This window comes from Salvelinus alpinus, chromosome 14 (genome assembly GCF_045679555.1).
Source record: "Salvelinus alpinus chromosome 14, SLU_Salpinus.1, whole genome shotgun sequence".
Lineage (NCBI taxonomy): Eukaryota > Metazoa > Chordata > Actinopteri > Salmoniformes > Salmonidae > Salvelinus > Salvelinus alpinus.
In genome coordinates, this window is record NC_092099.1 from 56,843,122 (window position 1) to 56,868,820 (window position 25,699).

The window sequence follows — 25,699 nt, forward strand, 5'->3', positions numbered from 1 at the left end:
AGTACCTAGTCAATGATAGCTTGGCTATATACATGGAGTACCAGTACCTAGTCAATGATAGCTTGGCTATATACATGGAGTACCAGTACCTAGTCAATGATAGCTTGGCTATATACATGGAGTACCAGTACCTAGTCAATGATAGCTTGGCTATATACATGGAGTACCAGTACCTAGTCAATGATAGCTTGGCTATATACATGGGGTACCAGTACCTAGTCAATGATAGCTTGGCTATATACATGGGGTACCAGTATCTAGTCAATGATAGCTTGGTTATATACATGGAGTACCAGTACCTAGTCAATGATAGCTTGGCTATATACATGGAGTACCAGTACCTAGTCAATGATAGCTTGGCTATATACATGGGGTACCAGTACCTAGTCAATGATAGCTTGGCTATATACATGGAGTACCAGTACCTAGTCAATGATAGCTTGGCTATATACATGGAGTACCAGTACCTAGTCAATGATAGCTTGGCTATATACATGGAGTACCAGTACCTAGTCAATGATAGCTTGGCTATATACATGGAGTACCAGTACCTAGTCAATGATAGCTTGGCTATATACATGGGGTACCAGTACCTAGTCAATGATAGCTTGGCTATATAGATGGAGTACCAGTACCTAGTCAATGATAGCTTGGCTATATACATGGGGTACCAGTATCTAGTCAATGATAGCTTGGCTATATACATGGAGTACCAGTACCTAGTCAATGATAGCTTGGTTATATACATGGAGTACCAGTACCTAGTCAATGATAGCTTGGCTATATACATGGAGTACCAGTACCTCGTCAATGATAGCTTGGCTATATACAGTGCATATGGAAGTGTTCAGCCCTCTTGACTTTTCCACATTTGTTACGTTATAGCCTTATTCTAAAATAAATAAAAATAAATCCTCATGAACCTACACACAATATCCCATAATGACAAAGCAAAAATAGGTTTTTAGAAATATTTGCAAATGTATAAAAAAAACTATAATAATATGTATTCAGACTCTTTATTCAGTACTTTGTTGAAGCACCTTTGGCAGCGATTACAGCCTCGAGTCTTCTTGGGTATGACGCTACAAGCTTGGCACACCTGTATTTCGGGAGTTTCTCCTATTCTTCTCTTCAAACCCTCTCAAGCTCTGTCATGTTGGATGGGAAGTGTCGCTACATGGCTATTTTTGGGTCTCTTCAGAGATGTTTGATAGGGTACAAGTCCGGGCTCTGGCTGGACCACTCAAGAACATTCAAAGACTTGTCCCGAAGCCACTCCTGTGTTGTCTTGGCTGTGTGCTTAGGGACTTCTCTGTACTTTTCTCCGTTCATCTTCCCTCGATCCTGACTAGTCTCCCAGTCCCTGCCGCTGAAAAACATTCCCACAGCATGATGCTGCCACCACCATGCTGGTGCCTGGTTTCCTCCAGATGTGATGCTTGGCATTCAGGTCAAAGAGTTCAATCTTGGTTCATCAGACCAGAGAATATTGTTTCTCATGGTCAGATAGTCCTTTGGGTGCATTTTAGCAAACTCCAAGCGGGCTGTCATGAGTGGCTTTCATCTGACCACTCTACCATAAAGGCCTGATTGGTGGAGTGCTACAGAGATGGTTGTCCTTCTGGAAGGTTCTCCCATCTCCACATTGGAGCTCTGTCAGAGTCACCATCAGGTTCTTGGTCACCTCCCTGATCAAGGCCCTTCTCCCCCGATTGCTCAGTTTAGCCGGCCGGGCAGCTCTAGGAAGAGTCTTGGTGGTTCCAAACTTTGTTTTTGCTCTGACAACTGTGGGACCTTATATAGACAGGTGTGTGCCTTTCCAAATCATGTTCCAACAATTACATTTACCACAGGTGCTCCAATCAAATGATAGAAACATCTCAAAGATGATCAATGGAAACAGGATGCACCTGAGTTCAATTTCGAGTCCCATAGCAAAGGGTCTGAATGCTTATGTAAATAATAAATAATCTTTTTTTATAAATTTGAAAAGTTTTTCAAAAAAAAACTGTTTTTGCTTTATTATTATGGGGTTTTGTGATGTCATTATGGGGTATTGTGATGTCATTATGGGGTTTTGTGTGTAGATTGATGAGGGGGAAAAAATGATTTTATCAATTTTAAAATAAGGCTGTAACGTAACAAAATGTCGAAAAGGTCAAAGGGTCTTGGGGTGTGTGTGTGTAGTCTGGATGGTCTGGATAGTCTGGATTGTTTCGGTAGACTGGATGGTCTGGGTGGTCTGGATTGTTTGGGTAGACTGGAAAGTCTGGGTAGACTGGAAAGTCTGGGTAGACTGGAAAGTCTGGGTAGACTGGAAAGTCTGGGTAGACTGGATGGTCTGGATTGTTGGGTAGACTGGATGGTCTGGGTAGTCTGGATGGTTTGGGTAGTCTGGATGGTCTGGGTAGTCTGGATGGTCTGGGTAGTCTGGATGGTCTGGGTAGTCTGGATGGTTTGGGTAGTCTGGATGGTCTGGGTAGTCTGGATGGTTTGGGTAGTCTGGATGGTCTGGGTAGTCTGAATGGTCTGGGTAGTCTGGATAGTCTGAATGGTCTGGGTAGTCTGGATGGTCTGGGTAGTCTGGATGGTCTGTGTAGTCTGGATGGTCTGTGTAGTCTGGATGGTCTCTAGTCTGGATGGTCTGGGTAGTCTGGATGGTCTGTGTAGTCTGGATGGTCTGTGTAGTCTGGATGGTCTGGGTAGTCTGGATGGTCTCTAGTCTGGATGGTCTGGGTAGTCTGGATGGTCTGGGTAGTCTGAATGGTCTGGGTAGTCTGAATGGTCTCGGTAGTCTTGATGGTCTCTAGTCTGGGTAGTCTGTGTAGTCTGAATGGTCTAGGTAGTCTGGATGGTCTGGGTAGTCTGGATGGTCTGGGTAGTCTGTGTAGTCTGAATGGTCTAGGTAGTCTGGATGGTCTGTAGTCTGGATGGTCTGTAGTCTGGATGGTCTGTAGTCTGGATGGTCTGGGTAGTCTGGATGGTCTGTAGTCTGGATGGTCTCTAGTCTGGACGGTCTGTAGTCTGGATGGTCTGGGTAGTCTGGATGGTCTCTAGTCTGGACGGTCTGGGTAGTCTGGATGGTCTGGGTAGATTCTCTACAGTTGACTTTCTATCCCACTTTGTTTGGAAAGTGGATAGCTGGAAGGTCCTTGTTCCCCTGTAGTTGGAAGGTAGGGTTTGCTCGGGAGACAAATTCTCTGAGAATATTATGAAAACATTTATTTGGGTTAATTTGAGCCTTGACCTGAAAACACCCAGACTTGACAGACACCGTCCTAACAGATCCACAGGACATCTGACTATAGTTTTCTATCACTTTCCTTCTTCCATGATGGTACATGTAGGATCTACATAATATCCCCCTCTTCTCCCATGTTTCCTTACCAGCAGTCCAAACCAGACACAGCCAAGCCTACTTTGCCATCTATTGGTGGGATTGTATATATACTACAATATCAACTGCTTTATTAAACCACATGGTGGTGCAGAAGACACATCAATATCTGGTTTGATCATGAAGTTTAGTTTGATCATGCCGTTTAGTTTGATCATGCAGTATAGTCAACTACAGTATATCTCAGTGGTTCATAGATCAAAGTGTGTATGAATGAAGACCTAACTATTATTTAGGTCATTGTGTCTGACATGATACAGACTTCCAAAAAACTTAATATGAAGTTTGGGCTCCCGTGTGGCGCAGTGGTCTAAGGCACTGCATCTCAGTGCAAGAGGCATGGCTAAAGTCCCTGGTTCAAATCCACGCTGTACCACATCTAACTGATCATTGTAAATAAGAATTTGTTCTTAACTGACTTGCCTAGTTAAATAAAGGTAAAAAACAATATAAAAAAAATAAAATGAAACAGAAGTAAATAGCCATACATGCAGCAACTGAAAGAAGTCAGTGAGAAAAGACCAAGCACGTAATGGGTTAAAGAAATTGATTTGGTCCTAAACAGAAGAACCACATCTAGCTCCTTACAAGCTCCAAAGTCCTCCTACTTCAAAGGAGATGTCTCTCCATGCACTCAGACAGCGAACCTCGGAACATGGGGCAGACGCATTGTGACAACTACAGGATACCGCCAGATCGCGCACTCCAGATCGCAGTAGGAACTAGGTTCTAGGTTCTTCAGTGCAACACCGGGTTGTTCTCTGCTGCAAAACATCATTTCACCAAGACAATGTGTAATGGCATTATGACATTGCTGCTTGGGTAAATATATATATACATTTTTTTTTTTTAAGCAGATGCAGAGCGGCTTTAAGGCTGGACTTATTGTTTCAATCAAGACACTGAATACAGTCACTGGAAATGTATTTGGGCAGAATTCTCTGTTTTTTCCCGGATAGAAAATAGGTTTCTGCTTCAGAACAATAAACCCAGTTAAGTCAGAGCACTGTGGTGACTGCTTGCCCGACGTGCATGGAGAGGATGGATTCACCGTCTGTTCCGAACTAACGGAGAGAGCCTAGCCTACTGCATTGAGAAAAAGGTAAGGTGTATTTTAATGTCTTTATAGTAACACATTTAGCTTATTCATACACAGTTTACAACAAATATTGCAAGGATATTTTTACTCAAAATGTATTTATAAGTATAAGCATTCAAACTCAGAATACTTTAGTGTTTGTGCTTATTATACCATGAACGTTATGATTGACAGTAATGCTGGGATACATATGAAATGCCACGTGGTTATCATTTTTAATGATATTATGATTATATATCTACGAAGTGTTTGTCTGTGTATCCTCCACAGCTGATGGCAGTAATGGCATCCTCTTTTCACAAAACATTCCGAAGGGGATTTCATCGCCATTCATCCTAAATAAAGTCTGAGAGCAGATAGTAACCATGAAAACACCAAGAGCATTCCTGTTCATTTTCCTCCTATATCATGTGAGTATTTAATATAAACTAAACTATTTCTTCTCAGGTATGAGGATTAGCCTACAGTCACAAATGACATTATTGTGTTAATTTAATGCAGTCTATTCATGATTAGTTTGATTTATTTGCTAAATAAACATGGCAAATACATAAAGATTTTCATGCAGGTGACATTAAATAGGAGTTAAGTTTCAAATCAGTACAGTATTTTAAAGCATACTTGACAATGTTAAAATTTACACACCACCTCCAAAACAAAAAGGCTCTATTCAATGTATTCATATAGAGAAATATAGACTGGTCCCACTGTGACTGTGCTATAGAGAAATATAGACTGCTCTATTCAATGTATTCATATAGAGAAATATAGACTGGTCCCACTGTGACTGTGCTACAGAGAAATATAGACTGGTCCCACTGTGACTGCTATAGAGAAATATAGACTGGTCCCACTGTGACTGTGCTACAGAGAAATATAGACTGGTCCCACTGTGACTGTGCTATAGAGAAATATAGACTGGCGCCACTGTGACTGTGCTACAGAGAAATATAGACTGGCGCCACTGACTGTGCTATAGAGAAATATAGACTGGTCCCACTGTGACTGTGCTATAGAGAAATATAGACTGGTCCCACTGTGACTGTGCTATAGAGAAATATAGACTGATCCCACTGTGACTGTGCTATAGAGAAATATAGACTGGTCCCACTGTGACTGTGCTATAGAGAAATATAGACTGGTCCCACTGTGACTGTGCTATAGAGAAATATAGACTGGTCCCACTGTGACTGTGCTATAGAGAAATATAGACTGGTCCCACTGTGACTGTGCTATAGAGAAATATAGACTGGTCCCACTGTGACTGTGCTATAGAGAAATAACACATTCAGGATGTGTATAGGCTATACAGTAGAAGTATATTTAATACAATTGCAATTATAACAACTATGTCATTATTTATAAATTGTTGGAATTAATCTGTCATTGTTGATAAAGTTGAATTTCATATAGCAGACCTATGGGGACAGGCATGGTCTACATGAACATATATAGCAGACCTATGGGGACAGGCATGGTCTACATTAACATATATAGCAGACCTATGGGGACAGGCATGGTCTACATTAACATATATAGCAGAGTTATGGAGACAGGCATGGTCTACATTAACATATATAGCAGAGTTATGGGGACAGGCATGGTCTACATTAACATATCATATAGCAGAGCTATGGGGACAGGCATGGTCTACATTAACATATATAGCAGAGCTATGGAGACAGGCATGGTCTACATTAACATATATAGCAGAGCTATGGAGACAGGCATGGTCTACATTAACATATCATATAGCAGAGCTATGGAGACAGGCATGGTCTACATTAACATATATAGCAGAGCTATGGGGACAGGCATGGTCTACATTAACATATATAGCAGAGCTATGGGGACAGGCATGGTCTACATTAACATATCATATAGCAGAGTTATGGGGACAGGCATGGTCTACATTAACATATATAGCAGAGCTATGGGGACAGGCATGGTCTACATTAACATATATAGCAGAGCTATGGGGACAGGCATGGTCTACATTAACATATATAGCAGAGCTATGGAGACAGGCATGGTCTACATTAACATATATAGCAGAGCTATGGAGACAGGCATGGTCTACATTAACATATCATATAGCAGAGCTATGGAGACAGGCATGGTCTACATGAACATATATAGCAGAGCTATGGGGACAGGCATGGTCTACATTAACATATATAGCAGAGCTATGGAGACAGGCATGGTCTACATTAACATATATAGCAGAGTTATGGGGACAGGCATGGTCTACATTAACATATATAGCAGAGTTATGGGGACAGGCATGGTCTACATTAACATATATAGCGGAGCTATGGGGACAGGCATGGTCTACATTAACATATATAGCAGAGTTATGGGGACAGGCATGGTCTACATTAACATATATAGCAGAGTTATGGGGACAGGCATGGTCTACATTAACATATATAGCAGAGTTATGGGGACAGGCATGGTCTACATTAACATATATAGCAGAGCTATGGGGACAGGCATGGTCTACATTAACATATATAGCAGAGCTATGGGGACAGGCATGGTCTACATTAATATATCATATAGCAGAGTTATGGGGACAGGCATGGTCTACATTAACATATATAGCAGAGCTATGGAGACAGGCATGGTCTACATTAACATATATAGCAGAGCTATGGGGACAGGCATGGTCTACATTAACATATCATATAGCAGAGCTATGGGGACAGGCATGGTCTACATTAACATATATAGCAGAGCTATGGAGACAGGCATGGTCTACATTAACATATATAGCAGAGTTATGGAGACAGGCATGGTCTACATTAACATATATAGCAGAGCTATGGGGACAGGCATGGTCTACATTAACATATATAGCAGAGCTATGGGGACAGGCATGGTCTACATGAACATATATAGCAGAGTTATGGGGACAGGCATGGTCTACATTAACATATATAGCAGAGCTATGGAGACAGGCATGGTCTACATTAACATATATAGCAGAGTTATGGAGACAGGCATGGTCTACATTAACATATATAGCAGAGCTATGGGGACAGGTATGGTCTACACTAACATATCATATAGCAGAGCTATGGAGACAGGCATGGTCTACATTAACATATATAGCAGAGTTATGGGGACAGGCATGGTCTACATTAACATATATAGCAGAGCTATGGAGACAGGCATGGTCTACATTAACATATATAGCAGAGTTATGGGGACAGGCATGGTCTACATTAACATATATAGCAGAGCTATGGGGACAGGCATGGTCTACATTAACATATCATAAAGCAGAGCTATGGAGACAGGCATGGTCTACATTAACATATATAGCAGACCTATGGAGACAGGCATGGTCTACATGAACATATATAGCAGAGCTATGGAGACAGGCATGGTCTACATTAACATATATAGCAGAGCTATGGAGACAGGCATGGTCTACATTAACATATATAGCAGACCTATGGGGACAGGCATGGTCTACATTAACATATATAGCAGAGCTATGGGGACAGGCATGGTCTACATGAACATATATAGCAGAGTTATGGAGACAGGCATGGTCTACATTAACATATATAGCAGAGTTATGGAGACAGGCATGGTCTACATTAACATATATAGCAGAGCTATGGAGACAGGCATGGTCTACATTAACATATCATATAGCAGAGCTATGGAGACAGGCATGGTCTACATTAACATATATAGCAGAGTTATGGAGACAGGCATGGTCTACATTAACATATATAGCAGAGCTATGGGGACAGGCATGGTCTACATTAACATATCATATAGCAGAGCTATGGGGACAGGCATGGTCTACATTAACATATATAGCAGAGCTATGGGGACAGGCATGGTCTACATTAATATATCATATAGCAGAGTTATGGGGTCAGGCATGGTCTACATTAACATATATAGCAGAGCTATGGAGACAGGCATGGTCTACATTAACATATATAGCAGAGCTATGGGGACAGGCATGGTCTACATTAACATATATAGCAGAGTTATGGAGACAGGCATGGTCTACATTAACATATATAGCAGACCTATGGGGACAGGCATGGTCTACATTAACATATATAGCAGAGCTATGGGGACAGGCATGGTCTACATTAACATATATAGCAGAGCTATGGGGACAGGCATGGTCTACATTAACATATATAGCAGAGTTATGGGGACAGGCATGGTCTACATTAACATATATAGCAGAGTTATGGGGACAGGCATGGTCTACATTAACATATATAGCAGAGCTATGGAGACAGGCATGGTCTACATTAACATATATAGCAGAGCTATGGGGACAGGCATGGTCTACATTAACATATATAGCAGAGCTATGGAGACAGGCATGGTCTACATTAACATATATAGCAGAGTTATGGAGACAGGCATGGTCTACATTAACATATATAGCAGAGCTATGGAGACAGGCATGGTCTACATTAACATATATAGCAGAGCTATGGAGACAGGCATGGTCTACATTAACATATATAGCAGAGCTATGGAGACAGGCATGGTCTACATTAACATATATAGCAGAGCTATGGGGACAGGCATGGTCTACATTAACATATATAGCAGAGCTATGGGGACAGGCATGGTCTACATTAACATATATAGCAGAGTTATGGGGACAGGCATGGTCTACATTAACATATATAGCAGAGTTATGGGGACAGGCATGGTCTACATTAACATATCATATAGCAGAGCTATGGGGACAGGCATGGTCTACATTAACATATATAGCAGAGCTATGGGGACAGGCATGGTCTACATTAACATATCATATAGCAGAGCTATGGAGACAGGCATGGTCTACATTAACATATATAGCAGAGCTATGGGGACAGGCATGGTCTACATTAACATATATAGCAGAGCTATGGAGACAGGCATGGTCTACATTAACATATCATATAGCAGAGCTATGGGGACAGGCATGGTCTACATTAACATATATAGCAGAGTTATGGAGACAGGCATGGTCTACATTAACATATATAGCAGAGCTATGGGGACAGGTATGGTCTACATTAACATATATAGCAGAGCTATGGGGACAGGTATGGTCTACATTAACATATCATATAGCAGAGCTATGGGGACAGGCATGGTCTACATTAACATATATAGCAGAGCTATGGGGACAGGCATGGTCTACATTAACATATCATATAGCAGAGCTATGGGGACAGGCATGGTCTACATTAACATATATAGCAGAGTTATGGAGACAGGCATGGTCTACATTAACATATATAGCAGAGCTATGGGGACAGGTATGGTCTACATTAACATATATAGCAGAGCTATGGGGACAGGTATGGTCTACATTAACATATCATATAGCAGAGCTATGGGGACAGGCATGGTCTACATTAACATATATAGCAGAGCTATGGGGACAGGCATGGTCTACATTAACATATATAGCAGAGCTATGGGGACAGGCATGGTCTACATTAACATATATAGCAGAGTTATGGGGACAGGCATGGTCTACATTAACATATATAGCAGAGCTATGGGGACAGGCATGGTCTACATTAACATATATAGCAGAGTTATGGGGACAGGCATGGTCTACATGAACATATATAGCAGAGCTATGGAGACAGGCATGGTCTACATGAACATATATAGCAGAGCTATGGAGACAGGCATGGTCTACATTAACATATCATATAGCAGAGCTATGGGGACAGGCATGGTCTACATTAACATATATAGCAGAGCTATGGAGACAGGCATGGTCTACATTAACATATATAGCAGAGCTATGGGGACAGGCATGGTCTACATTAACATATATAGCAGAGCTATGGGGACAGGCATGGTCTACATTAACATATATAGCAGAGCTATGGGGACAGGCATGGTCTACATTAACATATATAGCAGAGCTATGGGGACAGGCATGGTCTACATTAACATATATAGCAGAGTTATGGGGACAGGCATGGTCTACATTAACATATATAGCAGAGCTATGGAGACAGGCATGGTCTACATTAACATATATAGCAGACCTATGGGGACAGGCATGGTCTACATTAACATATATAGCAGACCTATGGGGACAGGCATGGTCTACATTAACATATATAGCAGACCTATGGGGACAGGCATGGTCTACATTAACATATATAGCAGACCTATGGGGACAGGCATGGTCTACATTAACATATATAGCAGAGCTATGGGGACAGGCATGGTCTACATTAACATATATAGCAGACCTATGGGGACAGGCATGGTCTACATTAACATATCATATAGCAGAGCTATGGGGACAGGCATGGTCTACATTAACATATATAGCAGAGCTATGGGGACAGGCATGGTCTACATTAACATATCATATAGCAGAGCTATGGGGACAGGCATGGTCTACATTAACATATATAGCAGAGTTATGGGGACAGGCATGGTCTACATTAACATATATAGCAGAGTTATGGGGACAGGCATGGTCTACATTAACATATATAGCAGAGTTATGGGGACAGGCATGGTCTACATTAACATATATAGCAGAGCTATGGAGACAGGCATGGTCTACATTAACATATATAGCAGACCTATGGGGACAGGCATGGTCTACATTAACATATATAGCAGAGCTATGGGGACAGGCATGGTCTACATTAACATATATAGCAGAGCTATGGGGACAGGCATGGTCTACATTAACATATCATATAGCAGACCTATGGGGACAGGCATGGTCTACATTAACATATATAGCAGAGTTATGGGGACAGGCATGGTCTACATTAACATATCATATAGCAGAGCTATGGGGACAGGCATGGTCTACATTAACATATATAGCAGAGTTATGGGGACAGGCATGGTCTACATTAACATATATAGCAGAGCTATGGGGACAGGCATGGTCTACATTAACATATATAGCAGAGCTATGGGGACAGGCATGGTCTACATTAACATATATAGCAGAGCTATGGGGACAGGCATGGTCTACATTAACATATATAGCAGAGCTATGGGGACAGGCATGGTCTACATTAACATATATAGCAGAGCTATGGGGACAGGCATGGTCTACATTAACATATCATATAGCAGACCTATGGGGACAGGCATGGTCTACATTAACATATATAGCAGAGCTATGGGGACAGGCATGGTCTACATTAACATATATAGCAGACCTATGGGGACAGGCATGGTCTACATTAACATATATAGCAGACCTATGGAGACAGGCATGGTCTACATTAACATATCATATAGCAGAGTTATGGGGACAGGCATGGTCTACATTAACATATATAGCAGACCTATGGGGACAGGCATGGTCTACATTAACATATATAGCAGAGCTATGGGGACAGGCATGGTCTACATTAACATATATAGCAGAGCTATGGGGACAGGCATGGTCTACATTAACATATATAGCAGAGCTATGGGGACAGGCATGGTCTACATTAACATATCATATAGCAGACCTATGGGGACAGGCATGGTCTACATTAACATATATAGCAGAGCTATGGGGACAGGCATGGTCTACATTAACATATATAGCAGAGCTATGGAGACAGGCATGGTCTACATTAACATATATAGCAGAGCTATGGGGACAGGCATGGTCTACATTAACATATATAGCAGAGCTATGGGGACAGGCATGGTCTACATTAACATATATAGCAGAGCTATGGGGACAGGCATGGTCTACATTAACATATATAGCAGAGCTATGGAGACAGGCATGGTCTACATGAACATATATAGCAGAGCTATGGGGACAGGCATGGTCTACATTAACATATATAGCAGAGCTATGGAGACAGGCATGGTCTACATTAACATATATAGCAGAGTTATGGAGACAGGCATGGTCTACATGAACATATATAGCAGAGCTATGGGGACAGGCATGGTCTACATTAACATATATAGCAGAGCTATGGGGACAGGCATGGTCTACATTAACATATATAGCAGAGCTATGGAGACAGGCATGGTCTACATTAACATATCATATAGCAGAGCTATGGGGACAGGCATGGTCTACATTAACATATATAGCAGACCTATGGGGACAGGCATGGTCTACATGAACATATATAGCAGAGCTATGGGGACAGGCATGGTCTACATTAACATATATAGCAGAGCTATGGGGACAGGCATGGTCTACATTAACATATATAGCAGAGCTATGGGGACAGGCATGGTCTAAATTAACATATATAGCAGAGCTATGGGGACAGGCATGGTCTAAATTAACATATATAGCAGAGTTATGGGGACAGGCATGGTCTACATTAACATATATAGCAGAGCTATGGGGACAGGCATGGTCTACATTAACATATATAGCAGAGCTATGGGGACAGGCATGGTCTACATTAACATATCATATAGCAGAGCTATGGGGACAGGCATGGTCTACATTAACATATATAGCAGACCTATGGGGACAGGCATGGTCTACATGAACATATATAGCAGAGCTATGGGGACAGGCATGGTCTACATTAACATATATAGCAGAGCTATGGGGACAGGCATGGTCTACATTAACATATATAGCAGAGCTATGGGGACAGGCATGGTCTACATTAACATATATAGCAGAGCTATGGGGACAGGCATGGTCTACATTAACATATCATATAGCAGAGCTATGGGGACAGGCATGGTCTACATTAACATATATAGCAGACCTATGGGGACAGGCATGGTCTACATGAACATATATAGCAGAGCTATGGGGACAGGCATGGTCTACATTAACATATATAGCAGAGCTATGGGGACAGGCATGGTCTACATTAACATATATAGCAGAGCTATGGGGACAGGCATGGTCTACATTAACATATATAGCAGACCTATGGGGACAGGCATGGTCTACATTAACATATATAGCAGAGCTATGGAGACAGGCATGGTCTACATTAACATATATAGCAGAGTTATGGGGACAGGCATGGTCTACATTAACATATATAGCAGAGTTATGGGGACAGGCATGGTCTACATTAACATATATAGCAGAGTTATGGGGACAGGCATGGTCTACATTAACATATATAGCAGAGCTATGGGGACAGGCATGGTCTACATTAACATATCATATAGCAGAGCTATGGGGACAGGCATGGTCTACATTAACATATATAGCAGAGCTATGGGGACAGGCATGGTCTACATTAACATATATAGCAGAGCTATGGGGACAGGCATGGTCTACATTAACATATATAGCAGAGTTATGGGGACAGGCATGGTCTACATTAACATATCATATAGCAGAGCTATGGGGACAGGCATGGTCTACATTAACATATATAGCAGAGCTATGGGGACAGGCATGGTCTACATTAACATATATAGCAGAGCTATGGGGACAGGCATGGTCTACATGAACATATATAGCAGAGTTATGGGGACAGGCATGGTCTACATTAACATATATAGCAGAGCTATGGGGACAGGCATGGTCTACATTAACATATATACTAGAGCTATGGGGACAGGCATGGTCTACATTAACATATATAGCAGAGCTATGGGGACAGGCATGGTCTACATTAACATATATAGCAGAGTTATGGGGACAGGCATGGTCTACATGAACATATATAGCAGAGCTATGGAGACAGGCATGGTCTACATTAACATATATAGCAGACCTATGGGGACAGGCATGGTCTACATGAACATATATAGCAGAGTTATGGGGACAGGCATGGTCTACATTAACATATCATATAGCAGAGCTATGGGGACAGGCATGGTCTACATTAACATATATAGCAGAGCTATGGAGACAGGCATGGTCTACATTAACATATATAGCAGAGCTATGGAGACAGGCATGGTCTACATTAACATATCATATAGCAGAGCTATGGGGACAGGCATGGTCTACATTAACATATATAGCAGAGCTATGGGGACAGGCATGGTCTACATTAACATATCATATAGCAGAGCTATGGAGACAGGCATGGTCTACATTAACATACAGTGGGGAGAACAAGTATTTGATACACTGCCGATTTTGCAGGTTTTCCTACTTACAAAGCATGTAGAGGTCTGTAATTTTTATCATAGGTACACTTCAACTGTGAGAGACGGAATCTAAAACAAAAATCCAGAAAATCAGATTGTATGATTTTTAAGTAATTAATTTGCATTTTATTGCATGACATAAGTATTTGATACATCAGAAAAGCAGAACTTAATATTTGGTACAGAAACCTTTGTTTGCAATTACAGAGATCATACGTTTCCTGTAGTTCTTGACCAGGTTTATACACACTGCAGCAGGGATTTTGGCCCACTCCTCCATACAGACCTTCTCCAGATCCTTCAGGTTTCGGGGCTGTCGCTGGGCAATACGGACTTTCAGCTCCCTCCAAAGATTTTCTATTGGGTTCAGGTCTGGAGACTGGCTAGGCCACTCCGGGACCTTGAGATGCTTCTTACGGAGCCACTCCTTAGTTGCCCTGGCTGTGTGTTTCGGGTCGTTGTCATGCTGGAAGACCCAGCCATGACCCATCTTCAATGCTCTTACTTAGGGAAGGAGGTTGTTGGCCAAGATCTCGCGATACATGGCCCCATCCATCCTCCCCTCAATACGGTGCAGTCGTCCTGTCCCCTTTGCAGAAAAGCATCCCCAAAGAATGATGTTTCCACCTCCATGCTTCACGGTTGGGATGGTGTTCTTGGGGTTGTACTCATCCTTCTTCTTCCTCCAAACACGGCGAGTGGAGTTTAGACCAAAAAACTCAATTTTTGTCTCATCAGACCACATGACCTTCTCCCATTCCTCCTCTGGATAATCCAGATGGTCATTGGCAAACTTCAGACGGTCCTGGACATGCGCTGGCTTGAGCAGAGGGACCTTGCGTGCACTGCAGGATTTTAATCCATGACGGCGTAGTGTGTTACTATTGGTTTTCTTTGAGACTGTGGTCCCAGCTCTCTTCAGGTCATTGACCAGGTCCTGCCGTGTAGTTCTGGGCTGATCCCTCACCTTCCTCATGATCATTGATGCCCCACGAGGTGAGATCTTGCATGGAGCCCCAGACCGAGGGTGATTGACCGTCATCTTGAACTTCTTCCATTTTCTAATAATTGCGCCAACAGTTGTTGCCTTCTCACCAAGCTGCTTGCCTATTGTCCTGTAGCCCATCCCAGCCTTGTGCAGGTCTACAATTTGATCCCTGATGTCCTTACACAGCTCTCTGGTCTTGGCCATTGTGGAGAGGTTGGAGTCTGTTTGATTGAGTGTGTGGACAGGTGTCTTTTATACAGGTAACGAGTTCAAACAGGTGCAGTTAATACAGGTAATGAGTGGAGAACAGGAGGGCTTCTTAAAGAAAAACGAACAGGTCTGTGAGAGCCGGAATTCTTACTGGTTGGTAGGTGATCAAATACTTATGTCATGCAATAAAATGCAAATTAATTACTTAAAAATCATACAATGTGATTTTCTGGATTTTTGTTTTAGATTCCGTCTCTCACAGTTGAAGTGTACCTATGATAAAAATTACAGACCTCTACATGCTTTGTAAGTAGGAAAACCTGCAAAATCGGCAGTGTATCAAATACTTGTTCTCCCCACTGTATATAGCAGAGTTATGGGGACAGGCATGGTCTACATTAACATATATAGCAGAGCTATGGAGACAGGCATGGTCTACATTAACATATATAGCAGAGTTATAGGGACAGGCATGGTCTACATTAACATATATAGCAGACCTATGGGGACAGGCATGGTCTACATTAACATATATAGCAGAGCTATGGGGACAGGCATGGTCTACATTAACATATATAGCAGAGCTATGGGGACAGGCATGGTCTACATGAACATATATAGCAGAGTTATGGGGACAGGCATGGTCTACATTAACATATATAGCAGAGTTATGGGGACAGGCATGGTCTACATTAACATATATAGCAGAGCTATGGAGACAGGCATGGTCTACATTAACATATATAGCAGACCTATGGGGACAGGCATGGTCTACATTAACATATATAGCAGAGCTATGGAGACAGGCATGGTCTACATTAACATATATAGCAGAGTTATGGGGACAGGCATGGTCTACATTAACATATATAGCAGAGCTATGGGGACAGGCATGGTCTACATGAACATATATAGCAGAGTTATGGGGACAGGCATGGTCTACATTAACATATATAGCAGAGCTATGGGGACAGGCATGGTCTACATTAACATATCATATAGCAGAGCTATGGGGACAGGCATGGTCTACATTAACATATATAGCAGACCTATGGGGACAGGCATGGTCTACATTAACATATATAGCAGAGCTATGGGGACAGGCATGGTCTACATTAACATATATAGCAGAGCTATGGGGACAGGCATGGTCTACATTAACATATATAGCAGAGCTATGGGGACAGGCATGGTCTACATTAACATATCATATAGCAGAGCTATGGGGACAGGCATGGTCTACATTAACATATATAGCAGACCTATGGGGACAGGCATGGTCTACATGAACATATATAGCAGAGCTATGGGGACAGGCATGGTCTACATTAACATATATAGCAGAGCTATGGGGACAGGCATGGTCTACATTAACATATATAGCAGAGCTATGGGGACAGGCATGGTCTACATTAACATATATAGCAGACCTATGGGGACAGGCATGGTCTACATTAACATATATAGCAGAGCTATGGAGACAGGCATGGTCTACATTAACATATATAGCAGAGTTATGGGGACAGGCATGGTCTACATTAACATATATAGCAGAGTTATGGGGACAGGCATGGTCTACATTAACATATATAGCAGAGTTATGGGGACAGGCATGGTCTACATTAACATATATAGCAGAGCTATGGGGACAGGCATGGTCTACATTAACATATCATATAGCAGAGCTATGGGGACAGGCATGGTCTACATTAACATATATAGCAGAGCTATGGGGACAGGCATGGTCTACATTAACATATATAGCAGAGCTATGGGGACAGGCATGGTCTACATTAACATATATAGCAGAGCTATGGGGACAGGCATGGTCTACATGAACATATATAGCAGAGTTATGGGGACAGGCATGGTCTACATTAACATATATAGCAGAGCTATGGGGACAGGCATGGTCTACATTAACATATATAGCAGAGCTATGGGGACAGGCATGGTCTACATTAACATATATAGCAGAGCTATGGGGACAGGCATGGTCTACATTAACATATCATATAGCAGACCTATGGGGACAGGCATGGTCTACATTAACATATATAGCAGAGTTATGGGGACAGGCATGGTCTACATGAACATATATAGCAGAGCTATGGAGACAGGCATGGTCTACATTAACATATATAGCAGACCTATGGGGACAGGCATGGTCTACATGAACATATATAGCAGAGTTATGGGGACAGGCATGGTCTACATTAACATATCATATAGCAGAGCTATGGGGACAGGCATGGTCTACATTAACATATATAGCAGAGCTATGGAGACAGGCATGGTCTACATTAACATATCATATAGCAGAGCTATGGGGACAGGCATGGTCTACATTAACATATATAGCAGAGCTATGGAGACAGGCATGGTCTACATTAACATATATAGCAGACCTATGGGGACAGACATGGTCTACATTAACATATATAGCAGAGCTATGGGGACAGGCATGGTCTACATTAACATATATAGCAGAGCTATGGGGACAGGCATGGTCTACATTAACATATATAGCAGAGTTATGGGGACAGGCATGGTCTACATTAACATATCATATAGCAGAGCTATGGGGACAGGCATGGTCTACATTAACATATATAGCAGAGCTATGGGGACAGGCATGGTCTACATTAACATATATAGCAGAGCTATGGGGACAGGCATGGTCTACATTAACATATCATATAGCAGAGCTATGGGGACAGGCATGGTCTACATTAACATATATAGCAGAGCTATGGGGACAGGCATGGTCTACATTAACATATCATATAGCAGAGCTATGGAGACAGGCATGGTCTACATTAACATACAGTGGGGAGAACAAGTATTTGATACACTGCCGATTTTGCAGGTTTTCCTACTTACAAAGCATGTAGAGGTCTGTAATTTTTATCATAGGTACACTTCAACTGTGAGAGACGGAATCTAAAACAAAAATCCAGAAAATCACATTGTATGATTTTTAAGTAATTAATTTGCATTTTATTGCATGACATAAGTATTTGATACATCAGAAAAGCAGAACTTAATATTTGGTACAGAAACCTTTGTTTGCAATTACAGAGATCATACGTTTCCTGTAGTTCTTGACCAGGTTTATACACACTGCAGCAGGGATTTTGGCCCACTCCTCCATACAGACCTTCTCCAGATCCTTCAGGTTTCGGGGCTGTCGCTGGGCAATACGGACTTTCAGCTCCCTCCAAAGATTTTCTATTGGGTTCAGGTCTGGAGACTGGCTAGGCCACTCCGGGACCTTGAGATGCTTCTTACGGAGCCACTCCTTAGTTGCCCTGGCTGTGTGTTTCGGGTCGTTGTCATGCTGGAAGACCCAGCCATGACCCATCTTCAATGCTCTTACTTAGGGAAGGAGGTTGTTGGCCAAGATCTCGCGATACATGGCCCCATCCATCCTCCCCTCAATACGGTGCAGTCGTCCTGTCCCCTTTGCAGAAAAGCATCCCCAAAGAATGATGTTTCCACCTCCATGCTTCACGGTTGGGATGGTGTTCTTGGGGTTGTACTCATCCTTCTTCTTCCTCCAAACACGGCGAGTGGAGTTTAGACCAAAAAACTCAATTTTTGTCTCATCAGACCACATGACCTTCTCCCATTCCTCCTCTGGATAATCCAGATGGTCATTGGCAAACTTCAGACGGTCCTGGACATGCGCTGGCTTGAGCAGGGGGACCTTGCGTGCGCTGCAGGATTTTAATCCATGACGGCGTAGTGTGTTACTATTGGTTTTCTTTGAGACTGTGGTCCCAGCTCTCTTCAGGTCATTGACCAGGTCCTGCCGTGTAGTTCTGGGCTGATCCCTCACCTTCCTCATGATCATTGATGCCCCACGAGGTGAGATCTTGCATGGAGCCCCAGACCGAGGGTGATTGACCGTCATCTTGAACTTCTTCCATTTTCTAATAATTGCGCCAACAGTTGTTGCCTTCTCACCAAGCTGCTTGCCTATTGTCCTGTAGCCCATCCCAGCCTTGTGCAGGTCTACAATTTGATCCCTGATGTCCTTACACAGCTCTCTGGTCTTGGCCATTGTGGAGAGGTTGGAGTCTGTTTGATTGAGTGTGTGGACAGGTGTCTTTTATACAGGTAACGAGTTCAAACAGGTGCAGTTAATACAGGTAATGAGTGGAGAACAGGAGGGCTTCTTAAAGAAAAACGAACAGGTCTGTGAGAGCCGGAATTCTTACTGGTTGGTAGGTGATCAAATACTTATGTCATGCAATAAAATGCAAATTAATTACTTAAAAATCATACAATGTGATTTTCTGGATTTTTGTTTTAGATTCCGTCTCTCACAGTTGAAGTGTACCTATGATAAAAATTACAGACCTCTACATGCTTTGTAAGTAGGAAAACCTGCAAAATCGGCAGTGTATCAAATACTTGTTCTCCCCACTGTATATAGCAGAGTTATGGGGACAGGCATGGTCTACATTAACATATATAGCAGAGCTATGGAGACAGGCATGGTCTACATTAACATATATAGCAGAGTTATAGGGACAGGCATGGTCTACATTAACATATATAGCAGACCTATGGGGACAGGCATGGTCTACATTAACATATATAGCAGAGCTATGGGGACAGGCATGGTCTACATTAACATATATAGCAGAGCTATGGGGACAGGCATGGTCTACATGAACATATATAGCAGAGTTATGGGGACAGGCATGGTCTACATTAACATATATAGCAGAGTTATGGGGACAGGCATGGTCTACATTAACATATATAGCAGAGCTATGGAGACAGGCATGGTCTACATTAACATATATAGCAGACCTATGGGGACAGGCATGGTCTACATTAACATATATAGCAGAGCTATGGAGACAGGCATGGTCTACATTAACATATCATATAGCAGAGTTATGGGGACAGGCATGGTCTACATTAACATATATAGCAGAGCTATGGGGACAGGCATGGTCTACATGAACATATATAGCAGAGTTATGGGGACAGGCATGGTCTACATTAACATATCATATAGCAGAGTTATGGGGACAGGCATGGTCTACATTAACATACAGTGGGGAGAACAAGTATTTGATACACTGCCGATTTTGCAGGTTTTCCTACTTACAAAGCATGTAGAGGTCTGTAATTTTTATCAAAGGTACACTTCAACTATGAGAGACGGAATCTAAAACAAAAATCCAGAAAATCACATTGTATGATTTTTAAGTAATTCATTTGCATTTTATTGCATGACATAAGTATTTGATACATCAGAAAAGCAGAACTTAATATTTGGTACAGAAACCTTTGTTTGCAATTACAGAGATCATACGTTTCCTGTAGTTCTTGACTAGGTTTGCACACACTGCAGCAGGGATTTTGGCCCACTCCTCCCTACAGATCTTCTCCAGATCCTTCAGGTTTCGGGGCTGTCGCTGGGCAATACGGACTTTCAGCTCCCTCCAAAGATTTTCTATTGGGTTCAGGTCTGGAGACTGGCTAGGCCACTCCAGGACCTTGAGATGCTTCTTACGGAGCCACTCCTTAGTTGCCATGGCTGTGTGCTTCGTGTCGTTGTCATGCTGGAAGACCCAGCCACGACCCATCTTCAATGCTCTTACTGAGGGAAGGAGGTTGTTGGCCAAGATCTCGCGATACATGGCCCCATCCATCCTCCCCTCAATACGGTGCAGTCGTCCTGTCCCCTTTGCAGAAAAGCATCCCCAAAGAATGATGTTTCCACCTCCATGCTTCACGGTTGGGATGGTGTTCTTGGGGTTGTACTCATACTTCTTCTTCCTCCAAACACGGCGAGTGGAGTTAGACCAAAAAGCTCTATTTTTGTCTCATCAGACCACATGACCTTCTCCCATTCCTCCTCTGGATCATCCAGATGGTCATTGGCAAACTTCAGACGGGCCTGGACATGCACTGGCTTAAGCAGGGGGACCTTGCGTGCGCTGCAGGATTTTAATCCATGACGGCGTAGTGTGTTACTAATGGTTTTCTTTGAGACTGTGGTCCCAGCTCTCTTCAGGTCATTGACCAGGTCCTGCCGTGTAGTTCTGGGCTGATCCCTCACCTTCCTCATGATCATTGATGCCCCACGAGGTGAAATCTTGCATGGAGCCCCAGACCGAGGGTGATTGACCGTCATCTTGAACTTCTTCCATTTTCTAATAATTGCGCCAACAGTTGTTTCCTTCTCACCAAGCTGCTTGCCTATTGTCCTGTAGCCCATCCCAGCCTTGTGCAGGTCTACAATTTTATCCCTGATGTCCTTACACAGCTCTCTGGTCTTGGCCATTGTGGAGAGGTTGGAATCTGTTTGATTGAGTGTGTGGACAGGTGTCTTTTATACAGGTAACGAGTTCAAACAGGTGCAGTTAATACAGGTAATGAGTGGAGAACAGGAGGGCTTCTTAAAGAAAAACTAACAGGTCTGTGAGAGCCGGAATTCTTACTGGTTGGTAGGTGATCAAATACTTATGTCATGCAATAAAATGCAAATTAATTATTTAAAAATCATACAAGGTGGTTTTCTGGATTTTTGTTTTAGATTCCGTCTCTCATAGTTGAAGTGTACCTATGATAAAAATGACAGACCTCTACATGCTTTGTAAGTAGGAAAACCTGCAAAATCGGCAGTGTATCAAATACTTGTTCTCCCCACTGTATATAGCAGACCTATGGGGACAGGCATGGTCTACATTAACATATATAGCAGAGCTATGGGGACAGGCATGGTCTACATGAACATATATAGCAGAGTTATGGGGACAGGCATGGTCTACATTAACATATATAGCAGAGCTATGGAGACAGGCATGGTCTACATTAACATATATAGCAGAGCTATGGGGACAGGCATGGTCTACATGAACATATATAGCAGAGCTATGGAGACAGGCATGGTCTACATTAACATATATAGCAGAGTTATAGGGACAGGCATGGTCTACATTAACATATATAGCAGACCTATGGGGACAGGCATGGTCTACATTAACATATATAGCAGAGCTATGGGGACAGGCATGGTCTACATTAACATATATAGCAGAGCTATGGGGACAGGCATGGTCTACATGAACATATATAGCAGAGTTATGGGGACAGGCATGGTCTACATTAACATATATAGCAGAGTTATGGGGACAGGCATGGTCTACATTAACATATATAGCAGAGCTATGGAGACAGGCATGGTCTACATTAACATATATAGCAGACCTATGGGGACAGGCATGGTCTACATTAACATATATAGCAGAGCTATGGAGACAGGCATGGTCTACATTAACATATCATATAGCAGAGTTATGGGGACAGGCATGGTCTACATTAACATATATAGCAGAGCTATGGGGACAGGCATGGTCTACATGAACATATATAGCAGAGTTATGGGGACAGGCATGGTCTACATTAACATATCATATAGCAGAGTTATGGGGACAGGCATGGTCTACATTAACATACAGTGGGGAGAACAAGTATTTGATACACTGCCGATTTTGCAGGTTTTCCTACTTACAAAGCATGTAGAGGTCTGTAATTTTTATCAAAGGTACACTTCAACTATGAGAGACGGAATCTAAAACAAAAATCCAGAAAATCACATTGTATGATTTTTAAGTAATTCATTTGCATTTTATTGCATGACATAAGTATTTGATACATCAGAAAAGCAGAACTTAATATTTGGTACAGAAACCTTTGTTTGCAATTACAGAGATCATACGTTTCCTGTAGTTCTTGACTAGGTTTGCACACACTGCAGCAGGGATTTTGGCCCACTCCTCCCTACAGATCTTCTCCAGATCCTTCAGGTTTCGGGGCTGTCGCTGGGCAATACGGACTTTCAGCTCCCTCCAAAGATTTTCTATTGGGTTCAGGTCTGGAGACTGGCTAGGCCACTCCAGGACCTTGAGATGCTTCTTACGGAGCCACTCCTTAGTTGCCATGGCTGTGTGCTTCGTGTCGTTGTCATGCTGGAAGACCCAGCCACGACCCATCTTCAATGCTCTTACTGAGGGAAGGAGGTTGTTGGCCAAGATCTCGCGATACATGGCCCCATCCATCCTCCCCTCAATACGGTGCAGTCGTCCTGTCCCCTTTGCAGAAAAGCATCCCCAAAGAATGATGTTTCCACCTCCATGCTTCACGGTTGGGATGGTGTTCTTGGGGTTGTACTCATACTTCTTCTTCCTCCAAACACGGCGAGTGGAGTTAGACCAAAAAGCTCTATTTTTGTCTCATCAGACCACATGACCTTCTCCCATTCCTCCTCTGGATCATCCAGATGGTCATTGGCAAACTTCAGACGGGCCTGGACATGCACTGGCTTAAGCAGGGGGACCTTGCGTGCGCTGCAGGATTTTAATCCATGACGGCGTAGTGTGTTACTAATGGTTTTCTTTGAGACTGTGGTCCCAGCTCTCTTCAGGTCATTGACCAGGTCCTGCCGTGTAGTTCTGGGCTGATCCCTCACCTTCCTCATGATCATTGATGCCCCACGAGGTGAAATCTTGCATGGAGCCCCAGACCGAGGGTGATTGACCGTCATCTTGAACTTCTTCCATTTTCTAATAATTGCGCCAACAGTTGTTTCCTTCTCACCAAGCTGCTTGCCTATTGTCCTGTAGCCCATCCCAGCCTTGTGCAGGTCTACAATTTTATCCCTGATGTCCTTACACAGCTCTCTGGTCTTGGCCATTGTGGAGAGGTTGGAATCTGTTTGATTGAGTGTGTGGACAGGTGTCTTTTATACAGGTAACGAGTTCAAACAGGTGCAGTTAATACAGGTAATGAGTGGAGAACAGGAGGGCTTCTTAAAGAAAAACTAACAGGTCTGTGAGAGCCGGAATTCTTACTGGTTGGTAGGTGATCAAATACTTATGTCATGCAATAAAATGCAAATTAATTATTTAAAAATCATACAAGGTGGTTTTCTGGATTTTTGTTTTAGATTCCGTCTCTCATAGTTGAAGTGTACCTATGATAAAAATGACAGACCTCTACATGCTTTGTAAGTAGGAAAACCTGCAAAATCGGCAGTGTATCAAATACTTGTTCTCCCCACTGTATATAGCAGACCTATGGGGACAGGCATGGTCTACATTAACATATATAGCAGAGCTATGGGGACAGGCATGGTCTACATGAACATATATAGCAGAGTTATGGGGACAGGCATGGTCTACATTAACATATATAGCAGAGCTATGGAGACAGGCATGGTCTACATTAACATATATAGCAGAGCTATGGGGACAGGCATGGTCTACATGAACATATATAGCAGAGCTATGGAGACAGGCATGGTCTACATTAACATATATAGCAGACCTATGGGGACAGGCATGGTCTACATTAACATATATAGCAGAGCTATGGGGACAGGCATGGTCTACATGAACATATATAGCAGAGTTATGGGGACAGGCATGGTCTACATTAACATATCATATAGCAGACCTATGGGGACAGGCATGGTCTACATTTACATATCATATAGCAGAGCTATGGAGACAGGCATGGTCTACATGAACATATATAGCAGAGCTATGGGGACAGGCATGGTCTACATGAACATATATAGCAGAGTTATGGGGACAGGCATGGTCTACATTAACATATATAGCAGAGCTATGGGGACAGGCATGGTCTACATGAACATACAGTGGGGAGAACAAGTATTTGAAACACTGCCGATTTAGCAGGTTTTCCTACTTACAAATCATGTAGAGGTCTGTAAAAATCCAGAAAATCACATTGTATGATTTTTAAGTAATTCATTTGCATTTTAGGGTTAGGGTTGACATAAGTATTTGATACATCAGAAAAGCAGAACTTAATATTTGGTACAGAAACCTTTGTTTGCAATTACAGAGATCATACGTTTCCTGTAGTTCTT

General features: G+C 42.4%; 1 protein-coding gene across 1 annotated transcript in view; it reads left to right on the top strand.

Moving 5' to 3' along the window:
* The first annotated feature begins 506 nt into the window (after positions 1-506).
* The window catches only part of LOC139539135 (neurexophilin-2-like), a 37,352-nt gene continuing 12,159 nt past the window's right edge, over positions 507-25,699 (top strand). The window contains exons 1-2 of the mRNA XM_071341942.1: positions 507-4,502; positions 4,770-4,909. Coding sequence (XP_071198043.1) covers positions 4,865-4,909 — 45 coding nt within the window. The 5' untranslated portion in view covers positions 507-4,502; positions 4,770-4,864. The remainder of the gene's footprint in view (positions 4,503-4,769; positions 4,910-25,699) is intronic.